The sequence below is a fragment of the Schistocerca nitens genome, chromosome 9, assembly GCF_023898315.1.
Source record: "Schistocerca nitens isolate TAMUIC-IGC-003100 chromosome 9, iqSchNite1.1, whole genome shotgun sequence".
Classification (NCBI taxonomy): domain Eukaryota; kingdom Metazoa; phylum Arthropoda; class Insecta; order Orthoptera; family Acrididae; genus Schistocerca; species Schistocerca nitens.
In genome coordinates, this window is record NC_064622.1 from 119,593,781 (window position 1) to 119,610,638 (window position 16,858).

Below are 16,858 nucleotides of genomic sequence, written 5' to 3' on the forward strand. Positions count from 1 at the left end.
TTAGCATAAGAATAAACGTGTAATGTCTTCACGTATTCTGTTCCAAAGATCACAGCAATTCTCTTTTCACCATCTACTTATTGCCGTTGCTAATGAAATACCACAGTAAATGATGATGTCTTATGTAGTAACCGTATGGCAAAATACTCATTTCAATATCTGAAATCATTTACCATTATGAAATATGAGGAATTATGTGGAGACATCATTCTGTCTTTATCGCTGGTACATCGGATGGCAAATTAGTGTGCGACATCATATAAATTACCTCGAGAGTCTTGGCAGACACAGACATCCACCATGTCTAATGAAAAATTCCGTATAGTAGCTGAAGTTCATGAGCACCAACATATTATGTAATATGCACCAAACGCAAAACTATAGCTACGCCTGAATGAGATATTCACTCTACAGCGAAGTGTGCGCTGATATGAAATTTCCTGGCAGATTAAAACTGTATGCCGGACCGAGACTCGAACTCGGGACCTTTCCCTTTCTCGGGTAAGTGCTCTACCAACCGAGCTGCCCAAGCATGACTCACGACACCCCCCCCCCCCCTCACAGCTTCAATTCTGCTAGTACCTCGTCTCCTACCTTCCAAACTTCACAGAAGCTCTTCTGCGAACCATGCAGAACTAGCACTCCAGGTAGAAAGGATATTGCGGAGACGTGGCTTAGCCACAGCCTGGGGGGTGTTTCCAGAATGAGATTTTCACTCTGAAGCGGAGTGTGCGCTGATATGAAACTTCCTGGCAGATTAAAACTCTGTTCTTTTTTTTTTTTAATCAAAAACTTCTTCCAATTTCGCGCAATAACTTACTTAAATGGAAATATCTACAAAGCTATAACCAACGCAAAAATAATTTTTTGCCCAATAGTTCTTTAAAATCGTTTCAGAAAGACTGTAGGACTTCCGCCTCGTTTATGTCGTCGCGGCACGTCACTGAGTGGCCGAGACTGAGCAAACAATGGCGGCCTCCCTTTCTAAACAAACGAATGAACACGTCCGGCACTTTGGACAAAAACTGGTCACTGTGCATCGGCCACCGTATCCTCTGCGCATTCTACCACAGCGCACTCCCACTTCAACCAAGCCCTGTACTTCACATCTTGGAACACCAATTTTTTCTGTCTTGGTTGATCACCGTATGGTTTCGTTTATAGCCTAACCAAACAGAGTGAGGCCTAACATAATTCTCCGCGACCTGAGGTCTCGATATCCGTTTCTCCATTTGAAACGTTCCTTCTCCTGCCCACTGTTCTCCGCACTGTCGGGCGAAGTCATGCTTTTAACGATGCTAGTCCACTCACTCTTAACGCCGTGCCATATGCGACACAAATGATGCGACATATTGTTCCGTAGACCTGTGTCTGTTGAGGCGCCAGCATTATTTCTGTGCTCTGTTACACGTAATGCCAACGGTTTTGCCGCGGTTGTAGCACCGGATTCCGTCAGATGACCGAAGTCAAGCATTGTCGGGCTGTGCTAGCATTTGGATGGGTGACCATCTGGTATGCCGAGCGATGCTGGCTAGTGGGGTGCGCTGAGCCCTAGTGAGGCAAACTGAGGAGCTATTTGATTGGTGAAGTAGCGGTTCCGGTCTCGTAAACTGACGTACGGCCGGGAGAACGACAACATCCTCACGGCCATCAATCTCCACATCCAGTGACGCCTTTGGACTGAGGATGACATGGTGGACGGTCGGTACCGTTGGGCCTTCATGGACTGTTCATGCAGAGTTTAATTTTATTACACGTAACACTGTATACTATCATGCTAAATAAAGTTCCGAAGCCTGATATGGACCCATGAGAGAGGACTAGAATAATCACTCCTTCTAAACCACTAATCAGTGCCCTGTAGCATTGCATCTACTCTGTGCAAAAGAACCCCGTCATTTTCCCAAACTACAGTACCAAAATGCGGTGACTACAACTTTCCTTTGCAATGGTACAAAAGCAAGGCGACCTGTGACGTCATCCTCGGGCTCGAAGACGCTTCAGGCAGCAAGGTGTCGACACGTGCGAAAAAAGGCCCGAGCGCAGACTTTCATACGAGGTGTAAGGTGGGTTAATGATGTTACTCTGGCATCAAACTTCACCGAACCTCTCCCCAACGACTTCATTAACGTGTCACACGGCGGGAAGTTCGTTAAAACCCCCGTTACAAAAACATCTCTTGGCAACTCTGTGGTGGAGGTTAGAATCGTGCAACTTTTTTATATATGGTCGACGAAAATATTTCAGACACCATACGGCTCATGAGCGACACCGAGCGAGGTGGTGCAGTGGTTAGCACACTAGACTCGCATTCGGGAGGACCAAGGTTTCAAACCCGCGTCCGGCCTTCCTGGTTTAGGTTTTGAGTGATTTACCTAAATCGCTTCGGACAAATTCCGGGAAGCTTCCTCTGAAAGGGTACGGCCGACTTCCTTCCCCATCCTTACCTATTCTGATGGGACCGATGACCTCGCTTTTTTGTCCCCTCCTGAAAATCAACCTCCCAACCAATCAGGAACGACACACAAAAAAACCCTGAGAAAGTGACATAAAGGCCTTCAGTGAAACGACCGCTGACCTTTAGGCGTTCATTTACTCACATTGTTCGGTTGAAGAAGACAGTTTGCATGGCGATGTGCAACAGAACGACGAAGTTGACAACTTCTGATGCTGCTGACAAGACCTGGGGACTCAACTCTTCTTTCCTGTGATATACGGGTTGGAAGCCATCAGGTACCGCTGAAAACCATGCGACGATATTGGAAAGTGATCTGAACCAGCAAAGTCTATGCTTTGCAGGCCAGCTGTTTCGATCCTCCTGCGCCGTGGTTTTGAGGAGGAACGGAGCTGGAGGACGACATTGACTACCTGAAACTAATTAGTTTACTTTTACTTTTAGTTTTTGGAAACTGTGTGTGTGACAATACTTCTTCCTAGCAATGTGAAAACAAACACTTTTGAAATTCCGATTACCGAGTCTGGTCCAGAATCGCCTTTGGTACCGTGTTTAAACAGGAATTTTTATACACGTATTCCTTGTTTAGGTACGTGATTTGGATTAATCTGAAACGCAACTGACTATTTCTAAATGATACTGAAGATTAGTTATCAGCAACACTCAGAATGACTTTCTCATGAAACCATCACACACAATGCCTAACTGTTGCGTAACAAAATCTATGCCCTGCATTCACTGAATTTATGTGAAATGTTGTATATGAAAACTGTTTCTAATATTCTCACAAGAGCTCGTTTAGGCCTTACTACAGATTCTTACCTTCGCAACGGAGAACTCGGGTCCGACCTTTCTGCACTCCGAGAATGACAAGCTGAAATAAATCACTGTGTGGCAACTTGCCTTGTTAACTTACTTCTCGGGGTTTTGTTTTTCAAATTAAACTTTTGCTCCTTTTCTGAAAATATGCGGCACTGCAGACGCGATGTTGCAAGATGTGGCAATGGAGATTTTGCCAAATCTATCTTTTCATCTAATAAGAGGTTATGTTTCGCGAAATATTTTGTAAATTAGTAGGAGAGTATCTTGCAATTAGGTTAAACGCTTTTAATAACCCACAAAAGACTGGTACTAACGTAAACTATTACTTTTTATTAGCATTGTCACATACATAAAATTGCCCTTAGTGCACAATCTGTAGATTACATAACACTTACTCTTTGCCTCACTTAATAAAATACTTTAACTAACAGTAGAAGGAGGAAGCTAATAGAACACTGAAAGCACGATTGATGATATACTCTAGGTACCAACATGTATGTATTGTTAAATACAATGAAATCTTTACCTTACAGAAATTGTTTTACTAGCGCTTGTAGTAAATAAAGGTTAATGCAAATTACTTTTTCCAAAGTGCTATCCCACCACAGGATCCCCTCAAAATTCATTCCTTATCCTTAATGCTACATTAAATCATCTGATACAACAAATTCCTTCTTTCTGCGGCATATCTGATGTCTAGGCTACATACTCTGCCATAACACAACCCCCTCTCCCCATCGTAGGTCTACAGCTACTTCCGAATCCTTCGCTCGCCTGAGCTCTACTTAGTAATAGAACAGATTGCCGAAGAATGTGTATTACTGATGTTCCGGTGTGCAGAGGTGCTCAGAGTGGTAAACATTCCAAATAAAATGCCAAATATACCAAACAGACAGACATTTCTCATGATTTATACAGTGTGGTCCATTGATTGTGACCGGGCCAAATATCTCACGAAGTAAGCGTCAAAACAAAAAACTACAAAGAACGAAACTTGGCTAGCTTTAAGGGGGAAACCAAATGGCGCTATGGTCGGCCCGCTAGATGGCGCTGCCATAGATCAAACGGATATCAACCGCGTTTTTTAAATGGGAACCCTCATTTACGTAAAGAAATATGAATGTTATAGTTGGACCACTTTGTTCGATTATACATATGAAACACGACGAGAACTGTGGGAAAAAGTAGAGAGGAACGTAAAGACAAATGTCGGAAAGGGAAAAGGAGGAAATTAGTTGTAGAGCAACATGTTTAACACGATGGAGGCCACAAGATTCCTATTGATAAGACCCAGGTCGTAGTAGCCACGTCTATATGGTATGGTGGTTTGTTGTGAGAGACGGTAGAGATTACTATCATACCATTATTTTAATCTAGAAAAAAAACTGGTTTTCAGTACAGAAGTTGAACTGAACAGGGATTCCACGATGGGTCGGTAATACGAAACAGTAAAATTGAGCTAATATATACAGGGTGGTCCATTGATAGTGACCGGGCCAAATATCTCGCGAAATAAGCATCAAACGAAAAAACTACAAAGAACGAAACTCGTCTAGCTTGAAGGGGGAAACCAGATGGCGCTATGGTTGGCCCACTAGATAGCGCTGCCATAGGTCAAACGGATATCAACTGCGTTTTTTTTTAAATAGGAACATGCATTTTTTATTACATATTCGTGTAGTAAGTAAAGAAATATGAATGTTTTAGTTGGACCACTTTTGTCGCTTTGTGATAGATGGCGCTGCAATAGTCACAAACGTATAAGTACGTGGTGTCTCTTAACATACCGCCAGTGCGGACGGTATTTGCTTCGTGCTACATTACCCGTGTTAAAATGGACAGTTTACCAATTGCGGAAGAGGTCGATATCGTGTTGATGTATGGTTATGCTGATCAAAATGCCCAACGGGCTTGTGCTATGTATGCTGCTCGGTATCCTGGACGACATCATCCAACTGTCCGAACCGTTCGCCGGATAGTTACGTTATTTAAGGAAACAGGAAGTGTTCAGCCACATGTAAAACGTCAACCACGACCTGCAACAAATGATGATATCCAAGTAGGTGTTTTAGCTGCTGTCGCGGCTAATCCGCACATCAGTAGCAGAAAAATTGCGCGAGAATCGGGAATCTCGAAAACATCGGTGTTGAGACTGCTACATCAACATCGATTGCACCCGTACCATATATCTATGCACCAGGAATTGCATGGCGACGACTTCGAACGTCGTGTACAGTTCTGCCACTGGGCGCAAGAGAAATTACGGAATGATGACAGACTTTTTGCACGCGTTCTGTTTAGCGACGAAGCGTCATTCACCAACAGCGGTAACGTAACCCGGCATAATATGCACTATTGGGCCACGGAAAATCCACGATGGCTGCGACAAGTGGAACATCAGCGACCTTGGCGAGTTAATGTATGGTGCGGCATTATGAGAGGAAGGATAATTGACCCCGTTTTATCGATGGCAATCTAAATGGTTCAATGTATGCCGATTTCCTACGTAATGTTCTACCTATGTTACTACAAGATGTTTCAATGCATGACGGACTGACGATGTAATTCCAACATGATGAATGTCTGGCACATAGCACACGTGCGGTTGAAGCGGTATTGAATAGCATATTTCATGACGGGTGGATTGCTCGTCGAAGCACCATACCATGGCCCGCACGTTCACCGGATCTGACGTCCCAGGATTTCCATCAGTGGGGAAAGTTGAAGGATATTTGCTATCGTGATCCACCGTCAACGCCAGACAACATGCGTCAGCGAATTGTCAATACATGTGCGAACATTACGGAAGGCGAACTACTCGCTGTTGAGAGGAATGTCGTTACACGTATTTCCAAATGCATTGAGGTTGACGGACATCATTTTGAGCATTTATTGCATTAATGTGATATTTACAGGTAATCATGCTGTAACAGCATGCGTTCTCAGAAATGATAAGTTCACAAAGGTACAAGTATCACATTGGAACAACCGAAATAAATTGTTCAAACGTACCTACGTTCTGTATTTTAATTTAAAAAACCTACCTGTTACAAACTGTTCGTCTAAAATTGTGAGCCATATGTTTGTAACTGTTACAGCGGCATCTATCACAAAGCGAAAAAAGTAGTCGAACTAAAACGTTCAGATTTCCTTACGTACTACACGAATATGTAATAAAAATGGGAGTTCCTATTTTTAAAAAAACGCAGTTGATATCCGTTTGACCTACGGCAGCGCCATCCAGCGGTCCAACCATAGCGGCATCTGGTTTCCCCCTTCAAGCTAGACAAGTTTCGTTCTTTGTAGTTTTTTCGTTTGACTCTTATTTCGTGAGATATTTGGCCCGGTCACGATCAATGGACCACCCTGTATATAATGGACACCTGCTCTCTCAGTGATTCACCCTGCAATTCACTGTAGTCAGTAACTGTCCGAGTTGTACATTGGTCATACATCTCTCTACAATGTCCGTCACATGTAGGTACGTGAGCTTTGGATTTTCAAGAGAAGCTTGTTACATTACGACCGTGTAATTTCAGATATTTCAATTCTTATAAAGTATAAATGTGCCAGTAATGTAGGGTTCCGAATATTCCATGTGTCGGCGCTATCAATTTTTTCCCCCGAACTTTGTCGGACCGGGTATATTAAGTCCATGCGGCCACCGTAGCTCTAATTACGCTTTCTTGATCACATTAACGATCGTTTTCATACCGATTGAACTTCTAATTACTGCAGACTGCTTGCTGTCAAAGGGCTTTTTCAGTGTTACCTGTGCCATAGCGGATGTCTCAGCTAAGCCGCAACACTGCATTCAATTGATCGCAACCTTCCAGTGATTGGGGAACAGATCACCCTCCTGGGGGTAGTCACATGTCACAGTGCATTTGTACGTCATTTCATCATCAAGGTATTTGAAATCAAGTAAGTGTGTGTTATTTGGCTGGAACTCATGCACAAAGTACTCTCTATTTTAACATTCTGCCTGTACAGACACAAACGTAGGAGAAGAGTGACGTAGTAAGTTGCTAAGAGAAAACAACACCAATCTGTCAAAGATTCTATGAAGAAATGCACACATAAATCGAGGTATCATTTTCTCCATTTCATTTCATTCATTTCCCACCTTTCTTCACACATAAATCGAAGATATCATTTTCTCCCTTGGCTTTCATTCATGTCCCACCTTTCTTCTCATCAATGATACCTCAATAAATTCTGTGAAAATAACAGAGATTAAAGTTACAATTAGGCATTGTGTTAGTTTTTAAGCGCAACTTCTGTTTACTTTGTGATTACATACTTAGATTTACAGATCATATAATATGGCTAATTTGTAGAATTTTTTAAATATCTTATAGAAGTTAACTAGTTTTCTTCACCAAAAGAAGCAGCTAAGTACGAAAAGATAATTTAGATCTGTATAAGCAATGGAGATCTCAATACACGTTTAGTTCTTTTCACTGATGGGAAAACGTAATTTCAGATGAGAACCCACGCGGTACGTTATTAACATCTTTCGTCCAGAAATCTTAAGAACTCTTTAAACAACAATACTGCATTGGCAACGAAACATTTCACCATATTTTTACGAATGATAAGCACTTTCAGGACACAATAATAATAGTAATTTTAGCATTTGAATCCATACGTGCTCGAGACACGCTAATGTCCATGTCAGATAACTTCTACCTGAAAATGTATGATTTCTTCTGGGAAAAGCAGATAAATGGGCAAGATATTTTTATTTAGGAGATGAACATGGAAACAGAGAAACATCAAAGCGGCTCTATTAAGAGTTTACTCGAAGATAATAAGTTCTGTGGACTGTATTTCCAGGACACGTGCCAGACAAAGCAGAAGTCGGATCACGAGATGGAAATGAAGACATCCAACTCCAGCGGCTCCTGCGCGAATACCGTTCTACTGAGTTCGGACACAAACTCTTGCGCTGGATACATGTCAAGCAGCTCTTGCTCCGAAGACAAGAACTTTTATCCAGGTAACCCAACCAGGGAGTTGTAAACTGTGTGAATACAGAAAGGTGTAAATTCAACTAAACGCGTCGCATCTTGGCTTCCAGATAACATCGGCAAGCACCCAGAGCACTGCACCCATGTACACAGAAGCAACTGGTCGGAGCTACCACTGCCTTCAGACACGGCCAACGGCAACGTGAGCTGCCTTCTGCAGGTTCGTTCCGAGCACCAGAATCTCTTTCATCCTAACATAAGAAGTAAGGGAAAATAACAAGATGAGATGGTGAAATATGATTAAATATTTGACTCGTTCCTTTATCGCCAAGTTGGGCCTAGCTGCGTCCCTGCAGGTACAATATGGAAGCATTCTTCTGTTTATCGTTTTATAAGTACTGGAGTGACTTGTGACCACGACGTCTGGCGGATTTTAGCTGCAAGAAGAACTCTGAGGAATCTCACGGATCCCACGAATCTTATTTGATATGTCTCTACGTTATTATGAAGTTTTTTAATCGACGTAGAAGACAAACACAGAGTGATTTAACAACATATATACATTGGAGAAGTGTTTTCTGAGATACGTTCAAGGCTGTACGAAAGTGGTTAGATAAACGACGAGAAACGAACATTTTTAAAACAGTATAGAGTTAAGGAAAATAAAGATGACTCTTGCATGAAAAGAATATGTGAGAAGGAAGAATACCAGAGGAAGTTTTATTATACTGATCGAACAGCAAACGAGGCAATGGACGAGCACAGGAACGATGGTAATAACTTGCTCTACGATAGGAAAGGCGAATCGCCTGTCACCTGGAAGAATTTTTCTACTTTTTGGTTTTATTGAAGAACATCTGTCAACAGAAGAACAAACACTGGTGTCTAGTACCATACAAATATTTTCCACCCTCATTCGTCTACTGTGATTGTTGGAGATTTTGATCGTGCCCGTCATTTATCGCAGTTTTCATTATATAAAAAATTTGTGCGATATAAAATATAATCGAAGTAACATTTCATTACAAGAGAACATAAGCCGCACAGTATTTCGCGAGCAGAGCGAAAGATGCGAAGCTGCACAAAGTGCAAGCTACAAGAAAGGCATTACGGATGGGCGACGTTTCAGTAGCAATAACGTATCTTCATACATTATACATCTCACTTATTGGTCACAAACATAAAATGATATAGGAAGATAAGGAATAGGGCTATACGGAACAGAATAGAGTGTAGATTTTTATTTTTTATTTTATGTTTTTATTTATTTATTTATTTATTTATTTATTTATTTCGCCAAGCATCTGAGTACGGACGTTAAAAGGAGAAACTCATTCATCATTGTTCACTCCAAAAAGCCACCAGAGATACTGAACTTGCTCTCGAAGTTCCGCATTGCAAGTGTCAGTTACGTCATTTGCCCAAAAGATCAATTGCATGACATTTAACGTATCAGCCAGTATTCGGTAACTGTCCTCTGTAGTATGTTTGTGATTTAGGTATTGGACTTGCGGGTTCAGAATCCCGTCTGTGTTTCCCGTGATTTCCGTGAATCACGTATGGCGGAAGCAGAGATGGCTTTGCTGAAATAGCAACAACAGATGTCATACTCTCGCGTCAATACTTGTCCATGCGGAGCATACTGTGATGAGGCAGACATTAAGACCACTGCCCGCCTTGCGACTGAATGCGGCCTGGTGGCGTTGCAGGCACGTGACTCGATAAGGTTCAAATGGTTCAAATGGCTCTGAGCACTATGGTACTTCACTTCTTAGGTCAACAGTCCCCTGGAACTTAGAACTACTTAAACCTAACTAACCTGAGGACATCACACACATCCATGCCTGAGGCAGGATTCGAATCTGCGACCGTAGCGGTCGCGCGGTTCCAGACTGAAGCGCCTAGGACCGCTCGGCCACACCGGCCGGCTGACTCGATAAGGAAAGTATACATTACGCGGGCAGTATATCGTGGCAGTCGGCAGAGCCCATAAACAAACTGGAACTCTGACTGTCCGAGGGGCGAGGAGCAGTGTGCGGGAATAAACACCGCCTCCCTCTCGAAGGGCTGCCATCCCACATCCGCGTTCTGTGCTTTCGCGACAGTAGAACTGACATAACTGTCGCTGATTGCTTTTCTAGTGGTGAGATTTTCATTCGAATAATCTCTTCATGCATCACTATTAGTGTCTTTACTCTAACCAAACTGGAAAATAAAATAAAAAAAAGAAATACAACGCAAAGCAAATTGGAGTATACAAGGCATTTGGTAGTGACTACAGCGCAATTGTTTTCTGCGGTTGGCAGTGGTAGTTCAGGCCCGACCACTACCGGTATCTAACGCAACCATAGTTCATAACACTCCCCACCTAAGTGAAATTTTCACTCTGCAGCGGAGTGTGCGCTGATATGAAACTTCCTTTCGCCAAAGGCCCCGAGTTCGAGTCTCGGTCCGGCACACAGTTTCAATCTGCCAGGAAGTTTCACTCCCCACCTAAAACTGCTACGATAGCGTCATCATAATAAGCGAAACAGAGACGACTGGGAATTATTCTCGTGGTTCTCGCGAGCTCGAGTCGAAAGGATGTGTTGTTTACGCATGCGATCGAAGCACCTGCCTCGATGACGAAGGAGTTTCCGTACTCGGCGGCTCCTTCAGTCGCTCCGGCTAACGAGACGCGATATACAAAGCCGGAATGCGAGAAGTTTCCTGGTACGGGTTCAGTCAGTGAAGGCAACACGGATGTGCATTAATTTACCTGAGACTCTAAGAGTAAACATTCCGATATAGCCGCTAGTCTCAGGTGGCACCGATGGAAGTGACCTAGGAAGAAGCTAACCAGACTGAGGAAAGAGCGTGGAACACCTGCGCTAGAAACAAGTAATTCTTTCAACGCCCTACGCGGCGAAGAGCCAGCAGAACAACAAGCAGGGCTGGAGAACAACACACCAGCAACAACGATTAGAGAAGATATCACCTGTAGCGCTGCAGTACTCGGACGACTAAAAAAAGCTGAATACTTACCTAAAGATGTACTGCGGTAGATATTTCGCCGCCAAACAAGTTGGCGGAGACAAAGTTTATGATTACGAGCACTGCTGATTATGCCAAAATAATAGATATTATCGTAGCTGAAGGGATAGGTATGATCGTAGCTGAAAGGATTCCGTGTAACACGTTCCCGACTGTGAAAGCAGAATGGATGAGTGCTGCCATTAAAACGTTCCCCGCGACTATCCCTCACGACGATGTAAAATCAGAAGTGTAAGAAATGGGATACTCCACCACAGTTGTCGAGTGGCTCAAGATTCCACGCTCACAGAAAGTCTCGCCGAGGCCTTCTGGATACAGAGAAGCACAGAAAAATTTTCCACAAGTAGAGATCTCACAACCTAGTTGTCACTGAAGAAAAGTTGTCACTCATGAAAAATTACGATCTAGCAGAGGCCCAGTCCAATGCTAAATCAGCCAAGAATATCTGGCGCGTCATTGTCCGATGGCACCGAGACGCGTGAAATGTGACCAAGGATACTGCAGAGGTCAATGTCCACTAAATTCGGCATCTCCAGCGGTATGTTGCAATAGAAGGCAAACATCCATCCATTTACAGAGGCCACATCAGGTACAAAAACGTTAGACGCTGACAGACGAGTCCCCTTCAGTAAAGCCGCGAAAAATACAGCATCCGCTACTACCAGCAGCCTAAAATCATCTTTGCACCACAACGCCAACCACGCATAAAACAGCAGTTCCAACCCCCATACTTATGATGCAATGCTCTACATGGATAGGTGTGATCAGCTAGTCCCTAATGTCGGCAAGGGTGCAGCCGCTGCCACTCATGCAGAACTGAGGCTCATCCAGGAGCAAACTTCAAGACGAACAGTCCCACGTCGTGCCACAGACCACGGCAGAGCATTTCAGAGATTACTGGACAAGTACATGCACTTCGTAAACTCTTACTGAAATAAAGAAACCGTTCCCCGGCTGCCATCAGTCGCAGCCACGACGGTACAGGAAGCCAACGGAATCATGTTGATGATAACCAGCGGAATCAACCAGCTGGATATACCTAGAAATAGGCTAACTGAAGTCATCAGGTTTTCGACTTGGAGTGCCAACGGCACGTACGACCACCTACTGTTGTTCACGCAATTCATGAAGGACCTGATCTTTGACGTTTGTGTGGTGGCTGAAACTTATTAAAACCTGCATTGCGAACCAACGGTCCCAATTGTGCGTACTCTCGCACCGACGCCCTACAGCTGGAAGTTGAACTGCTGTCTAGGTCAGGAACCGGCTGTGCCACTATACTGCACCGAAGCCAGCGCTACACGACGAAGAAACCACTTCATTTGCATTGAAGACCAGACAAGCCATCATCCTCGTGGCCCTAAAGGGCATGCAACTAACCTCATCGAAACTAGAGGGAAGTACATTATCGTCAGGGACCTTAATGCCACGGTGTGGCAATACTGGACAATCACTCGCACTGCCCCCACCTTACGCAGAGCAGCAGAACACTACTTTGTGTAAGTATATGGACTTGAAGAACTCCTCAGCTATCTAGCCAATGGAAACCTGCCGTATGTATTCGATGTCTGTATCGTGAAGTAAATTCCTGGATTCATTACTACGGAAGTCTTACACATGCTTTCACCTGATCACCTCCACGTGGTATTTTCCACAGAGGGAAAGTTCACCACTATAAATAGGCATCTTAACACAGCTAAAATCCAACTCGGATGAATACCGCCGACAGGTGTAAACCAAAATCGGTGATTATGTACTCGAAGCTAGCACCAGTATGAATAATGGAGTTCTATATCTACGTCCAATACTGTAGCAGTGACGCCTTCCACTCCGTGAGCACGGAACCCAGCCATCCAGCGGGAAAGTCTTCGACTTATCTGGAAGAGGAACTGACCGATCAAGGAGTGGAGCCTTACAAGACAGCACGCAGTTAAAATCTCCTTCAGCGGCAAATTAGGACAGCTTTAATTGGGCACCGACGTTGTAGATGGGTGGAAAAGATAGCCGCATTTCGACCTGATGCCACTGCATGGGACGTAGCCCACTTCATTACGAAGAGACAGCCCAAGATGCCACCGTTAACAACTGCTGCTGGTCAGACCGACACTCCACCGGGTAAAGCAAACGCTACAGCTGATCTATCTGAAAACAACTTTGAACCCATGGCGGAGTCCGTCAACGACGCCCACATTCAACTGGTGAACGAACGACTCCAAGTATGTATGTCCATTGAACCGGAAGAAGATCTGGAGATAGAGGCCGTCACAGCAAACTTTCAAACGGCTGCCACATAGGAATGATCAAATCAGGGCCTAGATGCCCAAGAATTGCCTCTAGAGAGCGTATCTATAACAGCTTCCCCACTCATAAGAAGTATCCCTCATCTCGTAAGAAAGTCGTAATAGCAATCCCAAAACCGGGGAAAAACTGAGCAGATCCTACCAGCTACGTGACTATCAGGCTCCCCTCCGAGCTGAGCAAGGTTTCCGAGAGCGTATTGCTAGCGCAGCTCAATAACGACCGTAGCAGTGTTGTTTCAGGAGCAGATCGGGTTCCTAGCATGACACTCCTCGCCTCTCGAGCTCCTATGTCTGGTGGAAGAAACAACCGTAGCATTTAATTACAGGAAACAATGTGCCATGATCCTCCTAGATGTGTCCTGTGCCACTGGCAGCGCCTGGCATCAGGGTCTGATTTACAAACTATTCCCGCAGGGATTACCGAGCTTCCTGTAACAACTCATAATCTATCTAGAAGGTCGCTCCTTCATTGTTGGAGTGGGGGACGCCATTTCACAGTGCAGAAACATACTTGCTGCGGTGCTTCAAGGGTCGGTGCTGGGTTTTGTCTTGCCTACACAGCAGTCACTCGATGCTATCAAAGTAATCGATGCAGACGGTACTGCCGTGATGTGCAGACACAAACGATCAGATGTGATACGACGCGGACTACTGGACCTGCAGAGTCACTGAATGGGCATCAAACTGACGTAATAGGTTTGACGCTGGCAACAGCGAAGCTGGTCTGTTATCAAAGCGGCGGCCCAGACCAACAGGGGACATCATTCTCCCACCCGCATACCGTGGACGGAAATAGGGTAAAATAAAGAAGGATCACTCCTGATCGACAGCTCGCGTGGAAACATCAGGTCGAAGACACATAGAAGAAAACTTTTGTCATCCTGGGAGCCTTTTTACTTCTATTTAATGAGATATCTCCCCTCTCAGAACACTGCATACTGATGATCTTCCTAGCGATGATACACTCAATCGCAGGCTATGCGTGTCCTGTATGGGGAAATGGATACTGATAACATCCATCGCTTCCAGAATAAAGCGTTCCATTGCATATAACATGTTTCTCTCTTCACAAAGCTGCAGGGGAAAAAAACAAGGGATCAGAACATTTGTGCAGTAAGTTGCGACACTCACCCAATGCTTTCATAAGACAATTAGGTCAGCCTACAGAAGACACAGGCTGCTGCAAGTGGCTTGTGGACCTACTGGACAGGTAGTGGTCCACAACAGATTAGATATTATCCACTGAAATGTGGTTCAAGTGAAGACACATTCAGCATGTTCAAATACAGCACGCACCATCAGACCTAGTAGGCAGTTATCTTCGTGTAACACAGCACCAAACAGCTCAACAGACGGACACTATTTCTGAAGCAGGCAAACGGAGAATCATTCTAGTAACAACACAGGCCGCAAATGGGGATTCCCATGATATGAGCAACTTTCAAAAGGGCAGATTGTTCTGGTGTGGCTTATGGGAAACGAGCATCTCGGAAAAGACGAAGCGGGTCGTCTGTTCGCTTATTACAGTCATGGGCATCTACTCAAATTGGTTGAAGCACAGCAAAACCACATTTAGGCGACAGCGTGTTCGACATCCACGCCTCATCACAGAAAGCGGAGGTGGGCGCCTTTCCCACTGTGCGAATTAGGATAGGTAGAGATCAGTGGAGGAGATGACGTCAGGGAACAGCGCTGGTGCAGGTATACGTCTGTCGGAGCGTACCGACGTTGCTGAATATTGGGCTCCGGAGTAGAGTTCCCGTAAGCATTCACAAGTTGACCCAACGACATTGTCATTTACGATTGCAGTGGGGACTGGATCATCAAGACTGGATCATGGATCAATGGAAATGTGTTGCCTGCTCAGATGGCGGACGCGGGCCGGTGGGGATGGTATTACGCTACGGGTGACTTTCACTTTGGCGTCCATGGAAAATGTGGTAGTAATCAATGGCACCATGGCAGCTGTAGAATGCGCAAACATTATTCCTTGACGTCTTCCCGGAGGTAGTGACATGCTTTAGCAAAAAACTTCCCATGTCAGAAGACCAGACTGGGGCTACATTGGTTTGAGGAACATGACAGTGAACTCACGTTGCTGTCTTGGCACCAAATTTTCTCCAATGGCTCACATCTGGGGTGGCATCGGGCGCCAGCTCAGCCCGAATTTTATGAGGTTTGAGTGATCTGTGCGTAGACATTTGATGCCACCAACCTCTGCAAACCTGCCAAGGATCTGTCGTATCTGTGCTATGTAGGATTCTTACTGTGCTGCGTTCCAAAGGTGGACCAGCATGCTGTTAAAGAGAAGGTTATGTTTTGGAACATCGAGTAGTTCCAAGGCCGAATACCAGCCGCGCAATATAAAGTTTCACAAAAAATTCCATAGCAATGAGAGCAATACTTATGCTTTTCTTTCATTTACAATTGTACTCAAAGACTTATCTAATTCGAGAAGTTAAAGCAATCATTAATAAATTCAGCAATAATCTGTGGATTTTATAATAGACACATACTCGGACCTTGTTAATGTTCCGTTACTGTGAACGGAAATAACTCTTAAGTTGCAAAGAGTTGTAATACACCACTTACCTCTCTTATTAAAGAAAAAACCACACTTGAAATAACTCCGCATGCTAGAGTTCTCTGGCACTTAAACGTGACTGTTGCTAGGCAACATCTAGCCGCATATTGACTACAGCGACTGACAATGAGTACAGCAAGAGTTAATAGATTAATTTGTCGTTTGCGGAACTCTCTATCAACGTATCACTTAATTCAGAAAACGTGCTATAACGAAGGGCTAGACGATAAACATTTCACTAACTTACTTCATAGATACTAACAACGTAACGAATAATCCCTCAGTAACCCTGAAAAGACCGCCAATCCCCTCATTAATTCGACAACAATAAAGAGTTGTGCAACATAAAAGAGCCAGATTAAACACGGTTTCCATCACTACTAACAGTACCGTCCTTTTTCTGCCAACAGCCGCAGTGCCGCAGAGTGTCCAATGAAGGCAAGATGAGCAACCTCAACGGAGCCGAAGAGTGCAATGCGAACACTCCACTTCTGAGCGGGCACAACTCGTGTTCCAGGGAGGAGACGCCTCTCACTCACCTGCCACGGGTTGATACAGGTACGAAACAGCTTTACACTGCTGCCTTACTGCATACTATCGCGAGAATGACGATATCGCAACGTAAAGTCGTAAAATGACATTTGTGTGTCATCAGCTGTAGGGTTAGTATAATTACACTACTTGCCATTAA

The 16,858-nt window shown here is 44.2% G+C and overlaps 1 protein-coding gene across 1 annotated transcript in view; it reads left to right on the plus strand.

The window, feature by feature from the left end:
* LOC126204047 (roundabout homolog 2-like) overlaps positions 1-16,858 on the plus strand; it is a 318,078-nt gene that overhangs the window by 257,541 nt on the left and 43,679 nt on the right. Inside the window, exons 15-17 of the mRNA XM_049938471.1 lie at positions 8,117-8,279; positions 8,361-8,470; positions 16,578-16,725. Of these exons, the coding sequence (XP_049794428.1) occupies positions 8,117-8,279; positions 8,361-8,470; positions 16,578-16,725 (421 nt within the window). The remainder of the gene's footprint in view (positions 1-8,116; positions 8,280-8,360; positions 8,471-16,577; positions 16,726-16,858) is intronic.